Genomic DNA, 19,475 nt, shown 5'->3' with positions numbered 1-19,475 from the left:
AAAAAAAAAAAAAAAAAAAAAAAAAAAAAAAAAGAAAAATCAGCCGTGTACCTCCCAGGAAAAGAAAGGAAAAACCCTGCCTGCAATTATCCCCTATTAAGGTACACTGCAAGATACTCAAACTTATAATGAAATCTGGTTAGTGAATTAGATATAAGGAAATCCAGTCCTCTCTATGGAAATCTGGAAGAGCAGCTAAGCCACAGGCCCACCCTTATCTGTCAGCTTGACCTTCTGATGTCCTGTCCTGTCAAGTCTAATGTGGTGAGCTGCTTTCTTCCTGACGAAGGAAAAACAACACTTACCATCATCACTGACACACTCCTGCAGCACAAGTGGGTGATGGCGGGGGAGCTTGCTTAAAGGCTGACGGCGTCCCTTGGACTTCTTATTCTCCTCCAGGGAAAACATGTATTCATCCGCAACCTAGGCAAACCAGAAGAAATTAAATTGGTCTTGTCTCCACTTGAGAGACAGCACAAGTCACCCTTACAATGAAAACCAAAGGAAAGAGAGGGGCACAGAGAAACAAAAAGACATATAAAACCAAACACAGAAAATACCTGTCTTAGAAAAAGCCAAGTGACAATACCACGTACCAAACTAGTCTGAACCAGGATTATGTAAATTTGGGGGAAAACCCAAGTGTGGTTCTTGGCCTTCTCAGGAGCAGCCTGAAACAAATGTACCAAAAACAAGCCTGCTTCCACTCTGAGAGAGCCTTGCCCCGTCCCTTAAGCTCACTGCCATGAGACTACCGAGGTGGCCCAAGTGAGAGAGCCCCCAAGGAGCCTAGGCACCCCTTTCCTTGGCCCAGTAGGTCAACAGTACCTGTTACAATGTACCAGGCAGCTGGGCCACCCAGGAGTGTCTAGGGGACACCCAAAGGGGTAAGCAGCAGCTAACCTATTAAAAGTAAAATAGGCCACCTTCTCCTTATACACTGCCAGGACTTCAGCTCTAGCAGATACTGTTCATTCCTCAGTTAGCTGCTGCTTCCCCAGGGGAGAACATCAGCGAGGACGGAAAGTGCATCTGAAACTCTGGCCTGGCTGCAAAGGGAAAGGTTGATTTAACACTGCATTTACATAATGTCAGAGCAAATGTAATTAGATTTAAACATACAGGATTGACTCAAACACTACAGAAGGGTTTCTTTCTAATCAACATATTTAAAACTTGGTTACACTGACATTAGGAGACGTAGGGTTAGCAAAATCCATTAAGCAAGGAAATGAGGCCTGAAAGAGGGCCACTTTACAACTGTGACAAAAACCAATGCCATAAATGCTGCAGTGCTACTTTAGAGAAGACACCCTGGGCCTACAGACTCCATGTGCGACTACACAGAGCCCCAGGAGTTAAGGACCACAGTTGGAATGCCAAGAGGAAACAACTTCTGAACAGGCCATGTCCAGGAAGAACAGAGCCTAATCTTCCAAACGTAAATTTTGCCAACAAGTTTTGCCGTCCATTTGCCATTCATTCAACAAATATTCACTGGGCACCTACTGTGTGCAAAGGCCTGCTCAGGAAAAGAAGAAGGTGTGGAGAAACAAAGAAGATGGGATCTGTGCTTAGGTGAGTAAGGATGCTGCAGCAGTATGGAGGAATATGGTGGAGTGAGGATATTAGGGTCCTTTTCCTGCTGATGTCCATGAAGACTTACATGACCATAGACTTAATCAGACCTGAACTGTATCAACTGTCTAAACCAATGGTTTTCAAAATGTACATCCGGAAAGCGCCTAAGGAGCCTCCATTAGAGTGAACAAAAAAGGCTTGAGGCCCCACCTTCTTTCCAACCAGAATGGCTCTGCTTTTGATTTGTATGTTTTAATTGATTAAGATTTCACTTAAAGAAAGGGTTCTGGCCAGGCACAGTGGCTCACACCTACAATCCCCAGCACTTTGGAAGGCTGAGGTGGGAGGATCACCTGAGCCCGGAAGGTCAAGGCTGCAGTGAGTGAGCTGAGACTGCACCACTGCACTCCAGCCTAGATGACAGAAGTGAGACTTTGTCTCCAATCAATCAATAAGTAAGTAAAAGGGTTCTTTGGTTAAAACAAACTGGAAAACCCATACTTGCCCAACTCTGATAGTCTTACCATGTAAATAGAAAATTTAGGAGCATGTACCCCCAACCTAGATATTACTTACTAATCAATTACATATACTAATACTAATGCACATATGCACATTTTAAAGCAAAAACAGACTATAAAAGGTTAAGATAAAAATAAAGTTAATTTTGCTTTATTCCTATACCCCAATAATATTCCTGTTTCCCCCACGCCACCGACCTGCCCCCACCATCACTTTGAGGGCACCTGGACAATAGGCCTAAACCTGTGGGCTGTGGCAGACTAGGGAAAAAAGGAATGAGAATAAAGAAGCCAGAAACGGTGGGGTTTTCTAGGCTGGACCACCAAGGTGACAGGCTTTAAGAGGGCTCGTGTGGAGGAAGTGGAGGCTAATAACAAACCAGGTTAAACAAGCTGTGTGGGGTACACAACATGTATCCAGGGTCTTTTCATTTGGAAATACCCAGGGGAGGCAATAAGAAATTCAGGGGGTTCAGAAAAGAGGTCAGAGCAAGAGCTGGGAACCAGCAGCACCAGGTTCAGAATTACAATGGTGGGAGAAGATAAGATTGTTGTGGGTGATAAATTGACTAAGCCTTCCAGGGACAGGAGGAAGACGAGAAGGGAGAAAAGGAGACTCCGAAGCAGACAGGTAAGAGGAATACCAGAAAGCCAACAAAGGGACGACTTCAGGGAGGGGGAGATCCACAGGCCAAACAACACAGAAGAGCTGAGCAGGGAAGTGGCCAAGGGACTCACTCGGCAACGGGGAGCTATCAGGACTGTTTTTTGAGATAAGTTCCGGTGGACAAAGAATAAGAAACTAAGGAGCGAATATATCACGGAGTATTTTTGGGAAGATCAAGGGAAAAATGAGATCATAGTTTGAGAAGGAAATTTCCTCTAGAATTGTATTTTAGTTATGATAGGGGCTACATGAGCTTGGCTTTATAGGCAAAGCAGCAGCTTGTGAAAGGGAGGTAATAGGATATTTGGTAGAGAGAATGGTTCCCCAATATACCCACATCCCAATCTCTGTGAATATGTTATTCTAACATGGTAAAGGAGAATTAAGATTGCTAATCAGATAGTCTTTAAAATAGGGAGTATCCTGGATCATTCAGGTGGGCCCAGTGTAATCCCAATGGGGAATACAACAGAAGGAAGCAGAAGAGTCTGAGTGATGTGATGCCAGAGACACTTGGTTGGATGCCCCTGCCTCTGACCATGGACGCAGAGGTCTAGGAGCCAAGGAATGTGGACAGCCTAGGGAGACTGGAAAGGGCAAGGAAATGGGTCCTCCCCCGAGAGCCTCCAGGAAGGTACACAGCCCTGCTGACGCCTTCATTTTAGCTCAGTGAAACCCATTTCAGACTTCTGAACTAAAGAACCACAAGAGAACAAGTGTTTCAGTCTCTGTGTTTGTGGTACCTTGTTATAGCAGCAATAGGAAACAAATACAGGGTAGGAGGTACCTAAGATCACCGAGAGGAGGTGGAAGGGTGAAGGTCAAGAACACCAGAATGCAGCTTGGGAAAGGAAGAGGACAGTTTTTCCATGATCAGTATGTTCACAGCACCTCCTATATAGCCAGCATATGGTGGGAACACTTGTTTTGGCAGTGTAGAGATGAACAAGACATGATTTCTAACCTCAGGGAGGGAGACCTAGTGTCCAAGTCTGAAGTCTGAGCCCTTTCCACTACCGTCATGCTGCCTCTGACCAAAGTAGTCAGGTCCATTCAAGTATTTGAATATTTTTTCACATTTCCTCATCTCCTGGCCAGTACTCCTCCTGCTACCATGACATCCACACCTTTCTCATGGTGCTGCCTTCCCTAGGATTGCTCCAGTTTCTAAATTCCCTCAGTATATGACAGAAACCAACTAGCTGTATGAGCCTGGACGAGTGGCAGCCCTACCAGTAAAATGGCAGTAATAAACCCTTCCCCAAAGGGCTCTTTTTGCAGACAGGGTGGGATAGCAGGTAGTCTCCCAGGGCTCTGCCTGCAAGAAAGCTGGAGCTCAAGGCTCCTGAGTTCTTTCCTCGCTCCTCCAACATCTGGCACCAGCATCAAGGTTAGTGTTCCTGTTAGGGTTTATTCTGCACAGAGAAGAACCAATTGTTCTCCCACCTTGTTTTGGGAACTCACTTTTCAAAGCAGCTTGAACTAACAAGAACTTCTGCAGCAGACATATGGCTGAGGCTCAGTCAGTAGGTAATGAAAACTCTACAGCTTTGGCAGTCAGTCAGCCAGGGTGCTTTTACCAAAAACTGCAGTTTACCAAACTCACCTAAAAAAGGCCCTTGACATAGATGGTGGCATGGAAACTGAACAGCAGGCAGCCCAAATTACAGCTTGGGGATGCTTAAAGTGGGGGTAGGGGAATATAAGGGTGCTCTAAGGAACCCAGTTGTCTACAAATATAGATCCAGTGCTATTAGACCTCTCCAGGGATGGGCAAAGTTGCTCAGCTTCTGCCCCCAAACCTTGACTATCTGTCCCTTATTCCTCCCAGTCAATTAATTCTGATGGTGGCTTCTTACTAAAACAAACCTGACCTTCCATTTACTCATTCCATCCTCATTACAGACGGTTTCACAGGCCAAGCCCTGTGGACTGGGCTGGTAACTCAAGAAATGAGGATGAATGTGGCACAGAGCCCAGCTTCTAGAAGGTTATATTCTTCACCAGCCTATGGCAAGGGCATTAAGAAGCAAGTACTCTAGAGCTTCAAAGAAGAAAGGGAACTAGATGGAAAGCAATGAAGAGTTTCCAAGAGTAGTGGCTTTTGAAAAGCGCTGGGCTGCACTAAGCAGAGGTAATTATCTGACTACTCTAGGCGACCCTCAGAGATAAATTCTCCATCTCCTCCCACCTCAAAACCATCTGCATTCTGGTGACCGTGGCCCAACAAAGTTAATGTACTTACTGCCACTGAACTGTATACTACAAAAACTGTTAAAATAGGTAAATTTCATATCATGTATATATTACCACAATTTAAAAACACAGGCTGGGTGTGATGGCTCATGCCTATATCTCAGCACTCTGGGAGGCCGAGACAGGAGGATCACTTGAGCCCAGGAATTTAAGATCAGCCTGGGCAACATAAGGATACCCCATCACTACAAAAATAAAAAAATTAGCTGGGCATGATGGCACATGCCTATAGTCCCAACTACTTGAGAGGCTGAGGTGGGAGAATCCTTTGAGCCTGGGAGGTCGAGGCTGCAGTGAGCAGAGATCGCACCACTGCACTCCAGCCTGGGCAACACAAGAGCTTGTCTCAAAAACAAACAAAAAACCTATCTGCAGCCATCCCCTCCTGTGCCTCCACCTGCACTCCCACTTCCTTAGATCCCCAGAATCCAATCTCTACCTCTTCAACTTCCCGCCCTCGGCAGGACCCTGCCCTTTAATACAAGGCACACTTGGCCGTATCTCCAATTGTCTTGAACTTTTCTCCTGCCCTGGTCCTGAATACACTGTTCTTTCCTAGTTCTCCTGATCTCTGGCTGCTTCTTCACATTCTCCTACCTGGGCCCTCTCCCGTCACCCCACACTGTGAAACTGTTCTTCACTCTACACACATTCTTCCATACCCACCAGTGCCCTCCTGGTGACTCCCACACCCACAGACCAACCCTTCCACCCCCAGCTTCGAGGCTATGTCTATGTATCTCCATAGCCTACCTCACAAAAGTTATCCTCCAGACGTACCCAAACTCAAATCATTTCCTGGCCCACACTAAAAACCCTCTAGTTTTCTTATAACCACTATCCTATACGGATGGCACCACCATCCATCCCAAGAACTCAAAGCTGGAAACCCGAGTCAAGCCCCATGCTACCCTCTGACTCACCCCACATCCAGTCACCCAGTCCTATGCACCTACCTTCCAAGTAGCTCAAGTCCATTTTCTGCTCCCCATCCCTATCACCACCACCCACAGGTCCTCACTACCTCTCTCTCAGACTAAAGAAATAGGTTCCTAATTGGTTTCCCTGTTTCAAATCTTTTTTCCTCCTTTCCTGAAGTAGAAGTATTTAGTTATAAAAATAACATGTTAATCATAAAAATATTCAAATGATGCATAAATGTAGGAAGTGAAATCATCCATAATTCCACCTTCAAGAGAACCTCTGTTAACAATTTCTAATTTTGCCTCTTTCTTCCTCCCCCCCAGAATCTTTATACTGCCTCCAGAACAATCTTCTAAAACATCAGTGCAGTACTTAAAAAACCCTTTACTGGACAACCAATGACAGCTTCTTGATTAAGTCAACGGTGAGGAAAAAATGGGGGGAGGTGCTGGCCTACATTAAGGAAGACTTCAAAACATCATCAAATCAAAGGTGTGGGCCTTGGTTTAATCCTGATACAAACCAGTCAACTGTAAAACAGACTTTGTTTGGACAATGAGGAAATGTGATTGTGGACTGGATAGTAAATTATGCTAAAGAATTTTTGTAGTTTTCTTAGGTATAATAATGGCATAGTTATCTGAGAAAGTGACCATATTTTTCTTTTTCTTTTTTTATTTTTTTTGTGAGATGGAGTCTCACTCTGTTGCCCAGGCTAGAGTACAATGGCGCCATCTCAGCTCACCGCAACCTCTGCCTCCTGAGTAGAATGGCAAGCAATTCTCCTGCCTCAGCCTCCTGAGTGGCTGGGATTACAGGCACTCGCCAACATGCCCGGCTAATTTTTGTATTTTTAGTAGAGATGAGGGTTCACCATGTTGGCCAGGCTGGTCTCGAACTCCTGACCTCAGGTGATCCACCCCCCCCCCAGCCTCCCAAAGTGCTGGGATTACAGGCGTGAGCCACCACACCCAGCTGAAAGTGACCATATTTTTCAGAGATACACACTGAAGTAGGGAAGAAATGACAAGGTATCTGGGATGTGCTTTAAAATACTTCAGCAGAGAGGCAGATTAATGGGCACAAATATATAGTTTGATAGAAAAAATAAGACCTAGTGTTTGACAAATCAGTAGGGTGACTAGTTTACAATAGTCTATTGTACATTTCAAAATAGTTAGAATTATTTGAATGTTTCTAGCATAAAGACAAATATTTAAGGTGATACATTTCCCAATTACACTGATTTAATCTTCACAAATTAATGTATTAAAATATCACATGTACCCCAAAAATATGTACATTATAAACTAATAAAGATAATATAATTTTAATATAAATACTTCGGCAAATTGAAAACAGGACAAACAAAGCAAATATGGAAAGATCCTGACACCTGTTAGAATACTTATGGGTTCGGCCGGGCGCGGTGGCTCACACCTGTAATTCCAGCACTTTGGGAAGCTGAGGTGGGTAGATCATGAGGTCAGGAGTTCAAGACCAGCCTGGCCAAGATAGTGAAACCCCGTCTCTACTAAAAATACAAAAATTAGCCGGGCGTGGTGGCAGGCGCCTGTAATCCCAGCTACTTAGGAGGCTGAGGCAAAGAATTGCTTGAAGCCGGGAGGTGGAGGTTGCAGTGAGCCGAGATCATGCCACTGCACTCCAGCCTGGGCGACAGAGAAAGACTCCATCTCAAAAAAAAAAATTTTATTTGTGGGTTCACTGTATTATTTGCTCTGCATCTTTCTTTTTTAAGATATTGTGTCATTCTGCCACCCAGGCTGTAGTGCAATGGTACAGTCATGGCTCATTGCAGCCTCAACCTCTCGGGCTCAAGCGATTCTCGCACCTCAGCCTCCCAAAGTGCTGGGACCACAGGTGCACGGCACCCTGCGTGGCCTCCCTCTGAATCTTTGTGTGTGCATTTATTATTTATTTTTTTGAGACAAAGTTTCACTCTTTCACCCAGACTAGAGAGCAGTGGTGTGATCTCACCTCACTGCAACCTCCGCCCCGGGGTTCAAGCACTTCTGCCTCAGCCTCCCAGGCAGCTGGGATTATAGGCACCTGCCACCACACCCAGCTAATTTTTCTATTTTGGACAAGCTGATCTTGAACTCCTGACCTCATGTGATCCACCCATGTCGGCCTCCCAAAGTGCTAGGATTACAGGCATGCACCACCACACCCGGCCCTTTGTGTGTGCATTTAAAAGAATGAATTATGAAAGTTTTCCATTTCCAAACCCATATGGTGCATATGGTGGGGACCCTTCTGCTGCTCCCTACACCGTAACTAGGAGGTCAAACTGCTTCACAGAGCAACAAGGCAGACCCTCCAGGTTCTGGCTCTTGATATCCTCCAAAAGCACCACCTGAGGCCCTCTCTAGTCCTATACACCTGAGACAAACTAAACCACTGCAGATCCCCAAGTGCTTTGACGCTGGCATGAGCTATCATGAGCATTTAGAACATCCTACTCTCCCAGATTCTCTCTTCGATTTCATTCTATCCACCTGGCATTCTTCTAACCTCAGGCCTAAACTGTTTCCTTCTCTCGGGCAGTCCTGAAATCCACACTGCAACCCCAAGCTGAACTGCTAACTCTCCCACTTGTACCACAACACGTATCATTAGTACTGGAATGATCTGCTCTTATCTATCTCTCCTAGACTATGAGTTCCTTGAAGGCACAGTCCTGGCCTAGAGCAGGCATGCTGTAAATGATTACAAAGTAGTGAAGAGGCAGGGCAGCCAAAACAGTTTTAGAGACTTTTAAGTAGTTCAAACAAACAAGCTAGCACATGTTGGAGGTGGAGGGATGGATGGCAATGCAGCAGAGAGGGTATTAGGGTATTATCATCAGGCTAGACCTGAGAAGTATATACAGAAATAAAAAGGAACCAAGAAGACACTCAAGGGTTTTTGAGCAGAGGACTGAAAAAGAGAGACATGTCAGAGAGAAGACCCCTTCCCCCAGCATACTTCCACATGGAAAGAGTCCTGGCTTTTCTTCTCCCCACCCCCTTAAAAGCTGTGATTCACTTCAATAGGATCTGTCTTTTGGAGAGGGAGTGCATTCTGGCCTATGTCCACACCACATGGAAGCTGAGTGCTTCCATGGAAACGCTTTGCCTCTAGAGGGGCCTGGAGACATCAAGAGTAAATGAGTAGTCCAGGCGCGATGGCTCACACCTGTAATCTCAGCACTTTGGGAGGCTGAGGCGGGCACTCAGGAGTTACAGACCAGCCTGGCCAACATGGTGAAATCTCTACTAAAAAAATACAAAAATTAACCAGGAGTGGTGATGCATGCCTGTAATACCAGCTACTCAGGAGGCTGGGGCAGGAGAATCACCTGAACCCGGGAGGTGGAGGCTGCAGTGAGCCAAGATTGCACCACTGCACTCCAGCCTGGGCAACAGAGCGAGACTCAGTCTCAAAAAAAAAAAAAAAGAGTAAATGAGTAGCAGGGCCATTTGGCCACAGGTTAAAAGTCACTTTCTTCAATCATTTTAACTTGTAAGTAAAGCAACATTCTGAGCTCCATATGCCTGACTCTTGTATCATCAATTAAATAGTTCCAAATTTGAGAGGAAAAAGGACAAGTGTTACTTATTGGCTTCCTGCACCTCCCACCCCAAAAAAACCCACAAAAACTTGACTCTGTAATAAGATTAATTAACCAGTAATACAAAGACTAAACAATGCATATAAAGTATTTAATAGCTGGGGGCGGTGGGGCGCACAGTGGCTCACACTTGAAATCATGGCACTTTGGGAGATCAAGGGAGGAGGATTATTTGAGCCCAGGAGTTCGAGACCAATCTGAGCAACACAGTGAAACCCCACCTCTACAAAAAATACAAAAATACAAAGATAAGCCGAGAAAATACAAAGATTAGCCGAGAGTGGTGGTGTGCACCTGTAGTCCCAGCTATTTGGGAGGCTGAGGTGGGAAGGATGGGTTGAACCCAGGGGGCAGAAGTTGCAGTGAGCCAAGACTGTGCCACTGCACCCTACCCTGGGCAACACAGCAAGACCCTGTCTCAAAAAAGAAAAACAAAGTATTTAATATACAGTGAGCTCTTGCTACTTCTTAGCTGCTTTTTGTGATTGTGATTGCAACTAGAAACAAGAATGTCAGGAAGACTCAGCAAGAGGACAGCATGAACTGTAGTGAACAGTAGGATGGACGAAATGGCTCGGGGCCTCTGTGAAGGAAGAATTGCTAGGTGGCAACTGGGAGTTTAAGAGACTCTGGTTTCCAGGCTGAAAAAGCCCTCATTTATGGAAGCTGCCATAAGAAGGCATAGAGAACTGCAATCAGAGGCAATGAGAAGGAAACACAGTAGTTATTAGCTCATTAGCCTGCAACCACAGTGGGATGGAAAGAGGAACATTCACAAGGTAAAAAGGAAGTCTACAAAAACCGTACCCTGAGATTCAGAGAAGGCACCGAGAAAAGTTACGAGTATTAACAACAAGGAGATAAACATACCATAAAAAGGGACTATTGGCAACACTAGGGAAATGTGAATATGACTGAGTGTCAAGTACTGCAGCCAAAGAAAACAGAAAGCAAATGTGCCAAATGCTAATCATATATATGATGAGTACACGCGGGGGCTCGTGATGGTATTCTGTACATGCTTCAGAAATTTTCCATAGTGAAGGTTTTTAAGAGCTAAATTTTTAAAAACTAAAGGTAAGGGGATAGGGAATAAAGAGGACCTCCTGCACTGGCTTCTTATATCTGCCACCCCTCATCAAAAGCTGCAAGCTTGACCCACATAAGCTGTAAGGCTGGGGAGTCAGGGAAGGTCCCTTGGGTAGTGTGGGTCCAGCTGCATCTGACATGACTCTGATCACCCATAGTGGCAGACCCACTAAGAGCCATTTTACACAAAAGCAGGAATCAGCTTTTGGTGACAACACATATTTATGGAGGAAGCCTGAACACACACGTTCATATTTTTAGCTTTGGGAATGCACCTTGGTCTCCAAAAGGATGTTCTATCAGTGTCATACTGGGAGTCTACAGAGCAGTCAAGACTTGTAAGAAAAAAACCCTTGAATTTCAAGGTAAGAAAGGCCATCTCATCGCATCTCATCCCAAACCCCCAAACACGTGGGCTCCAATGGCAGCTATTCTAACCCCTGTGCCGCTAAGGCAATGAGGGTCAGAGGAAGAGTTCCCACCCACCCCAACTGAAAAGGCCAGCCACGGTGGCTCATGCCTGTAATTCCAGCACTTTGGGAGACTGAGGTGGGCGGATCACTTGAGGTCAGGAGTTCGAGACCTGCCTGGCCAACATGGTGAAACCCTGTCTCTACTAAAAATACAAAAACTAGCTGGGCATGGTGGCACACACCTGTAATACCAGCTACTCGGGAGGCTGAGGCAGGAGAACTGCTTGAACCTGGAAGGCAGAGGTTGCAGTGAGCCAACATCACGCCACTGCACTCCAGCCTAGGCAACAGAGCAAGACTCTATCTCAAGAAAAAAAAAAGGCATTGTGATCCAAGTGGGCTGAGGAGGATCTGCTGCTGTGACTGAGGCTGCATTGATGCAATTCTTGGAATCAGAAGCCACAGGGATAAGAGAAAAGCAACTCCCAGCAAAGAACAAGCTGGGAGAGTGAATGCCACCCAGGCTTTTGTTGGACACAACCACTGCAGCCTGGAGGCACTGACTGAGGGTTTCTCCTGCCCTCCTGCAGCACCTCCACCACACAGACCCACCTCCCCAACACAGATCCCCTCCCCGACAGGGTGTCCTTCAGGGCAGCTCCCCAGCCCACACCACTGCCTGGAGCCCATACCTCTGCCAGCTCCCGCTCACTGATACTTCTGGCGGCGCTCCCTTTCTTCCTCATGCATGGCTCTCCCACAGTGACCCTGCCATCCCCTTTGGCATAACTGTGCACAGTGAGAACTCCCGTTTGCCCTTGGGCTCGGCAGGAGAGAGGCTCACTAGTTTCTGAATCAGAAGAGATAGAATCCCGTGAAGAGCCAGAGCCCAGGCTAGGTGACTTCTTTTGGGAGCCTGAGAAGACAAGGCGTCCCCCTACAGACGCAGGATTCACAGAAAGATCCAAGGCTGCTGCTTCTTGTTCTTCCTCCTCATCTTCCTCTTCTAGTTTGACATTTTTGAGCTCTTCAAATTTGACTTCAGTGGAGTCAGAATAATCTGAAACACACATACACATTAGACAGAGCCAAGTTCCACCTGCACACGTGAATCTGATGAAAGCCAGAGTGGCAAAGCACAAGGAACATGGGCTAGGAATGGGACCTGGCTTCCCATCCTGGCTCTGTCACTGAGGGGCACTGTGAGCCAGGGCTATCTGCTCAGCCTCCTGGCCTCCAGCTTCTTCCTCTGTAGTGAGAAGATGCTACTACATATCTGCAGGGCTCATAAATAAGACTCCTGAGCACCACCTGGCACTCAGCAGACACTCAGTAAGGGGCAGCTGCCATTTCCTCCGAAGTCTCCTGCAGGAAATGCAAGTCTGAGCTCAGCAGAGACCTGGCTACCTAGTCCATGCTAGAAAATCTAAAGATCTTGAAAAATATTAAGAGGGTGTATGTTAAATGTTCTCACTGCAACAATGGTAACTATGTGAAGTAATATGTATTTTAATCAGCTAGATTTAACCATTCCACAACATATATCTACTTCACAAATCATGTTGGACCAGGAGCAGTGGTTCACAACTGTAATCCCAGGACTTTGGGAGGCCAAGATGGGAGGATTGCTAGAGCCCAGGAGTTCAAGACCAGCCTGGGCAACAAAGTGAGACCCTCTCTCTACAAAATTTAAAAATTAGCCAGGCATGGGCCAGGCGCGGTGGCTCACGGCTGTAATCCTAGCACTTTGGGAGACCGAGGTAGGCAGATCACGATGTCAGGAGATCGACACCGTCCTGGCTAACAGGGTGAAACCCCATCTCTACTAAAAATACAAAAAATCAGCCAGGCGTGATGGCCCACATCTGTAGTCCCAGCTACTCAGGAGGCTGAGGCAGGAGAATCACTTGAACCCGGGAGGCAGAGATTGCAGTGAGCCGAGATCGCCACTGCATTCCAGCCTGGGTGACAGAGTGACTACGTCTCAAAAAACAAAAAAGTAGCCAGGCATGGTGGCGTATGCCTGTAGTCCAGGCTACTTGAGAGGTTGAGGCAAGAGGATTGCTTGAGCCCGGAAAGTTGAGGCTGCAGTGAGCTGTGTTCGCACAGGCTTGTGCAACAGAGCAAGACCCTATTTCTAAAACAAAAAAATTATGTTGTACATGACAAATATGCACCATTTTATCTGTCAATATAAATAAATTTGAAGGGAAAAAAGGGAAAGAAAATCTGCTGAATTAGAAGCCAGCCCAGCCCAGAACGTCAGTCCACAGTGCTACCTGGCTGTCAGCAGACCACATCTTAGCGTCATACCTGACCCAAGACAGATACAAGCCTTTCTCCAACAAATCTAGCCTCAATGACCTTCCAAGTGACTGCTAAACAACACTGATCACACCACTCCCACTCTTAAAATATAAGCTTCCAAGTGAGCAAATGAAAATGGCAGACAGCCCTACATCCTCTCCTATTTCTCCAGCGTCACCTTCTGGTCACACAGCTGCCTTCTACCCTAATATTCAATTGAGGGAAACCCCCCACCAGTTCCCCCAAGTGGACCATGCTATTAATATTTCCCATCTCTGCTGGGAACGGTGGCTCAAGCCTGTAATCCCACTCGAAACTTTGGGAGGCCGAGGCAGGCGGATCACCTGAAGTCAGGAGTTCAAGATCAGCCTGGCCAACATGGTGAAACCCCATCTCTACTAAAAATACAAAAAAAATTTAGCCAGGCGTGGTGGCGGGCACCTGTAGTCCTAACTAGTTGGGAGGCTGAGGCAGGAGAATCGCTTGAACCCAGGAGGCAGAAGTTGCAGTGAGCCGAGATTGCGCCACTGCACTTTAGCCCGCATGACAGAGCAAGACTCCATCTCAAAAAAAAAAAAAAAAAAAAAATTCTCCCATCTCCACGCCTGTGCCCTGCTCCTCCCCTCTGGGACACCCTTTCTACATCCCTGCTCTCTCTCTGTCCGCCTGGGAAGGTCCTACTTACCTTGTAAGAGTCACCTTCACCAAAACCTCCAGTGTTTCCCTGACCCCTGACCAGACAGAGGGAGGAGCTTTTCCCTACGTGTCCAGTCCACCCTGTACATCCCTACCCAAAGCACTTCCCACACTCCAAGTACACTATCTGCTCACAGACCTGTCACTCTGCTTTCTTTATTTCTCACCCAGCACTCAATATGGCATCTGACACGGGACACATGTATGAGTTAAGGTTGTGGAAAATACACCATAGTCAACTAACCTGGGAAGGTAAGACCATCCTCAACTTGCCGCACAGAGCTATGGGTGGGCCTCACGGGGGCGAGGGCTGCCGGGCACTCCGTCATCTCATACTGCTCAGAACTCAGCTCCTCCTTGGGGAAGAGCTCACTCTGACTCACCTCCTGTGGTATTTCAAGACAAACTCGGTGCCTCTTTGTCCCTATTCGGTGCTTGGCCAGGCTGCAAGGGAGAGGGCAAATCTTTTAAGAGCCCACAAATACATCCACTTACTCAAAGACATTCCTACACATCCACACACAACCCAAAGTGAATGGCCAGAGCCTGTCAGGCCTGGCTCAAAACTCAGGGACACCTCTTATTTGTGACTTGAGACAAGGGACTTCACCTCTCTGAGCTTGTTCCATCATCTAGAAGATACAGGTATTACCACCCACCTAACAGATTTGTTGTGAGGACTAAGAAAAGGTATTCAGAGTAGCTGGCAAAGTGCCTGGCATATAGTAGGTACCAAGGAACGGTTCCTCCTTTCTTTCCCATATGGCCCAGGATAAATTCTCAGAGCACAGATCCCCTGGCTCAGCTTCCCATTGGTGCAGACTTAAGAAGGTGACTCTTAAGTCTGCTCTAATGGCACTGCAGACTTAAATCACAACATTACCAATGCCCTTGAGTCTCATCCTCACTACACTTCTTTTTAAAAGACTCTCTGATATGATGAGAAAACATGACTTTTCCGGCTCAGGGGGAGCCCAACCTTCGCACATAAATGCCTTGACCCTCATATAAATGACCCCTTGCTCCAGCAGACTACACGCCCACTGCAGGTCTCTCATTCAGAAAGTGCCTGAATGCCCTGGCTCTCAGGCTTCTGGAGCCTTTACCAAGAACAATCCCTCAGCCGAGGCACAAACAGCATCTTAGAAACAGCCTCTCCACAGGTCACAGGACCTACCCAGACACCTCTCCCTCACACAGCCACGACAAAGGGCTGCTGGGTTACCTTGTCTTCAAGTCTCCTTCCTCTCCATCCTCCACCCCTTCCATGTCCTCCTCTGGGCACTCCTCCTCGTTGCCAGCTCTTGGAGGCAGTTCACTCTCCTTAAGAAACTCAGCTGCTTCTGGCGTGGGCAGAGTATGGTCAATAACTGTGTTGTCCTTCCCAGCTTTCCAAAGTTTGTACCTTTCTGGCTGGAACTTCCTCACAAACACATCCATGGAGATCTTCACCATGTCCTTTCTACAGGAGCACTGTCAGCAGGAACCAGAAGAGCACCAGGTGAGCATACCTTGCTGCTTCCACCTCACCCCCACGTCCTAACTCCTCCCTCCACATGGAAACAAGTGCAAGATGGTTTATAACCAGATTGTTTTGGTTCACAGGCTGAGGGCGTATTATCCTTGCAGGACCTTCAAATATGAAGGGAAGCAGGGAAAAAAGGGCAGAGAATACATACTACTGGGGCAAATCTACCTGGGCACTAACTCGGGGCCACAGACGGTGGTTAGGCTCAGCACTTAGGCCCCCAGGATGGTGAGCCACCTGCCCTTGGCTCCCTGTCCAAGCCAGGAACACACAAGCAAGTCTACTACTACGAGTCAAAGGCCTAGCCCTGCCGCTTCCCTAGAGTAAAGAAAACCCCTAGGAACTTCAACAGAGAAGTCTCAGAGTGGCCAAGGCAAGAATATTAACGTGTGTGGATGTGGTTTTAATGCCTAATGGACTTACGAACCTCATTTTATACTTCCCAAATCTGAACACATTTTTTAAAATTCCTTATGAACACAAAATGTTAGTACTCTGACACATTGCTAGCTGCTCGTTTCTGAATTCCAGCAACTCAAAGAAATATTCTAATCACCAGCCAACGTATCTAACCAGAATTTGCTCATTTTTGTCATGGTGTTATAGAAAGAAATCAAGCAGACTTACCAGCACAGCTTGCTTGCCATACTCAATCCACCGACGGGTAGCAAAATTGGTAGACTCCGCACAGTTAAAGCCATGGTTAAAGCCGGCATGGTAACCATAAGGGAAAGTGATCATAAACTCTCCGGCCTCTTGAGTCACCTGAACAAGAGCAGACTTGAAACAGCTGCTTCAAATGGCAGAGGTCCACAGAACTGGAATTCTGAGCTCCACCACAACTTAGCTGAGCAACAAAGGGTAAGTCATAAAACCCCTGGGGTCTTGCTGTCTTCTATAAAATTATGCAAAGCCCAGACATATCAGATGACATGACTATAATTAACCATTCCTCCAAATGAACACTGTTCAAGGGGATCTGACTCTCCTCTGGCACCAGGAAGCTAAAGTGGCCCCACCTTTAATGCTCTTAGATCAAAGGGTTGTTACATAGTTTAAGCTTTGGCCCCCCTCTTGGTATAGTGATGAACTAGAATAAAACTCTGTAAAAGGCCAGAAAGGGTGGTGCCTGAGAACTTTGGCATGTAACATCAGCTCACCTTGTCAAAGGGAATTCCATATTTCTTCAGCATTAACGGGGAAATCAGGGTCATCTTGTGGCGGAGAAATGCCTCACAGCTTTGAGCACTTCCTGGGAAAAAGCCTATTTAATTGAAAGGGTATGGGTTAACACAGTGCTCCATACTAGCTCCGCAATCCGGAGTCACTTCACACCTGTGCTTCCCATCGGAATGATAAACAGGAAGAATCACCGATGTGACCTCCAAGGATCCCTATAGCTCCGCACCAATTATAAGATTCTACAGTGAGCCTCTGGGCTCACTCCCATGTAGGGCATTACATGGGTAATGAAATCCTGTTTGGGAAACCAAGGTCACCCAAGCTGACTCTGTTCTTATAGAGCTTTGAAACTATTTAGGACCTTTTCTCCAGTCACTTGTATCCCTGATCTTTCTTCAGTAATGCAGCTATAGTATGATCTACCCAGGCTTTCCTGAAGTATGTTCTCTAGACATACAAATCTATGTAAGTCCACTTAAAAGAAACAAAGCATAAAACGCAACTTTTTCTTTAACATTTGGGTCTTTACTGGAAACACCGGTCATACTGGTCTGGTTCATTATCGCTGGTCAAAGAAACACCACTGCTCATTAAAACTGAGGCACAGACAATCAAAGAAGAAATGACCAAGTCCTTGCTCAGGACAAAGGAAGAAAAGGCTCTGTCACTGCCCTCTTAAGGTAACCAATGTGGCTCACCCACATCTGCAGGCCTGCAACAGGACCTGCAAGAATCTGACCATGGGGAATGCACATTTTAGTGCAGAGCAAGGAGCACAGCTCATAGGAGGGTCCAACCCAGCAAAGAGACGAGACACAGTACCTTTGGCGAGGCGTTCCAACCGCTTTCCATGCTCAGGTGGAACAGAGTACCTGCAATCACATGAGAGCATCAGAGGCTGGGCGGAGACAGGTACAGAAGCTAAGGGGCTTATTCCCACTCTCAAAACACCTTGAAATAGCAGATTTTTTTTAACTTCCCAAGCACTAGAAAGGAATCTGAAAAAATGAAATATTAGACTGTTTCGGCACACGAGTAAAGAGTCCGTAAAAAAGGTGAGTGAATTTATTTCTTCTATATTCATTCACTTAATAAGATGTTTATTAAGTGTTCACCATGAGCCAGGATTTATGGTACACAATATTACTCTCGTTTATAATGTTGTTCATATAACATTTTTTTTTTTTAAAAAGGATGTCATTACATAACCTCAGTATTTAAAAATGCTCAGTATTTTTAAATGCTTGAAAGGCCTAACTGGGGGAGGGCTAGAGAGGAAGAATGGAAAACAAAGTGCAAGATGGATCCGACACTTAAGAGACCTAGCCCTGTATCTGCTGATGAACCCATTTTCCCTTTATCTCCCCAACAGCTACATACACTGATTACCCAACAATCAATTACCTCTCTACCCAGTAGGGTGTCTAAACACCATCGAAACTGTTCTTCCTAAAAAAATGAAAAGAAAAAAAGGACACCTAGGACTATTTAAAACTTTTGCAAAATTGTTAAACTTCATATTCTGAAACTCACAGTAACTCTATTTTAACCTTTTTAATCTCTTCTGAAGATTATTCCACAGTAACAACAAATCCTCCCACTATAAACAGCTTCATTATAAAACAAAACAGAGAAGGAGAGTTGACAAAAATGTCACCTAAAGGACTCCGGGATCCATCAGGCAACCCTACACAGAAGGCTCTGGAGGTCCCACTTCAGAGGACCTAAGAATGTATATAATAACTGGAAAACCTTCTTTTATAAGAGAATTCAAAAATCCAGGAGCAGGGAATTTTGGAGTCAACAATGGTGAAGACACAAAAGCTACATTTACATATCCTACAAGTCTAGCCTTCTGAGGAAGGAAATAGGACAGTACTTAGGGGGTAATCATAGGCTCAAAAGGTTCTTTCCCCCAAGATTAGAAACTGGAAAGCACTTGAAAGAAGAAAGGAAAACTCCTGAGAGAGAACATGGCTGAGGATGCTGAAGAAAGAAATGAAGGTGGACATGGTTTTCATGACTTGCCATAATGCGCCCCATGGTGTCCCCTCTGACCTCATCACTCACTTCTCATCATTTTACACAGCATTCAGTCTACAGTAGACTTCCCCTAGCTCCCTAAACACACCATGCCCGGCTACTTTTGTATTTTTAGTAGAGACAGGTTTCACCATGTTAGCCAGGCTGGTCTCGAACTCCTGACCTCAGGTGATCCACCTGCCTCAGCCTCCCAAAGTGCTGGGATTACAGGTGTGAGCCACCATGACTGGCCCTCATGTGCTGTCTTAATCCAGGAGCTCTGCATCTGTGGTTCCAACTGCCTGGATACACTTCCCTCAATCTCCCAGCTGCTAAACCCACCACCATTCCACCCACTTATGTCCTTCTCATGTTTTGGATCTCAGTTGTCACCTCTTCCAAAGAAGCCTTCTTTAATCTCACCCGTCTATCCTTCCTATGTGGACCTTAGCACCCACTTCTTCCCCATCAGAGCTGTCCCCACACCATATGATCATTCTCTCACACTTTCTACCTCCTGACCAGTTGCCGATCTGTGTGAGGGTAGGTATTTCATCTGTCTTATTCACTGCAGTTATCTGCAGCACCTTCACTAAAATGCTGAGACAGGGGCCAGGTACAGTGGCTCATGCCTATAATCCTAGCACTTTGG

At 46.1% G+C, this 19,475-nt stretch overlaps 1 protein-coding gene across 2 annotated transcripts in view; it reads right to left on the bottom strand.

Moving 5' to 3' along the window:
• KDM4A (lysine demethylase 4A) overlaps positions 1-19,475 on the bottom strand; it is a 57,217-nt gene that overhangs the window by 22,058 nt on the left and 15,684 nt on the right. For both annotated transcript variants that reach the window (XM_025384293.1, XM_025384303.1), the window contains exons 6-12: positions 17,624-17,673; positions 16,780-16,883; positions 16,247-16,384; positions 15,317-15,564; positions 14,336-14,535; positions 11,781-12,148; positions 306-426 (exon numbers count right to left, since the gene is read on the bottom strand). In XM_025384293.1, coding sequence (XP_025240078.1) covers positions 306-426; positions 11,781-12,148; positions 14,336-14,535; positions 15,317-15,564; positions 16,247-16,384; positions 16,780-16,883; positions 17,624-17,673 — 1,229 coding nt within the window. The remainder of the gene's footprint in view (positions 1-305; positions 427-11,780; positions 12,149-14,335; positions 14,536-15,316; positions 15,565-16,246; positions 16,385-16,779; positions 16,884-17,623; positions 17,674-19,475) is intronic.

Source organism: Theropithecus gelada, chromosome 1 (assembly GCF_003255815.1).
Source record: "Theropithecus gelada isolate Dixy chromosome 1, Tgel_1.0, whole genome shotgun sequence".
NCBI lineage: Eukaryota > Metazoa > Chordata > Mammalia > Primates > Cercopithecidae > Theropithecus > Theropithecus gelada.
Note: the sequence above shows the minus strand (reverse complement) of the source record. Positions and strands in the feature narration are given on the sequence as shown.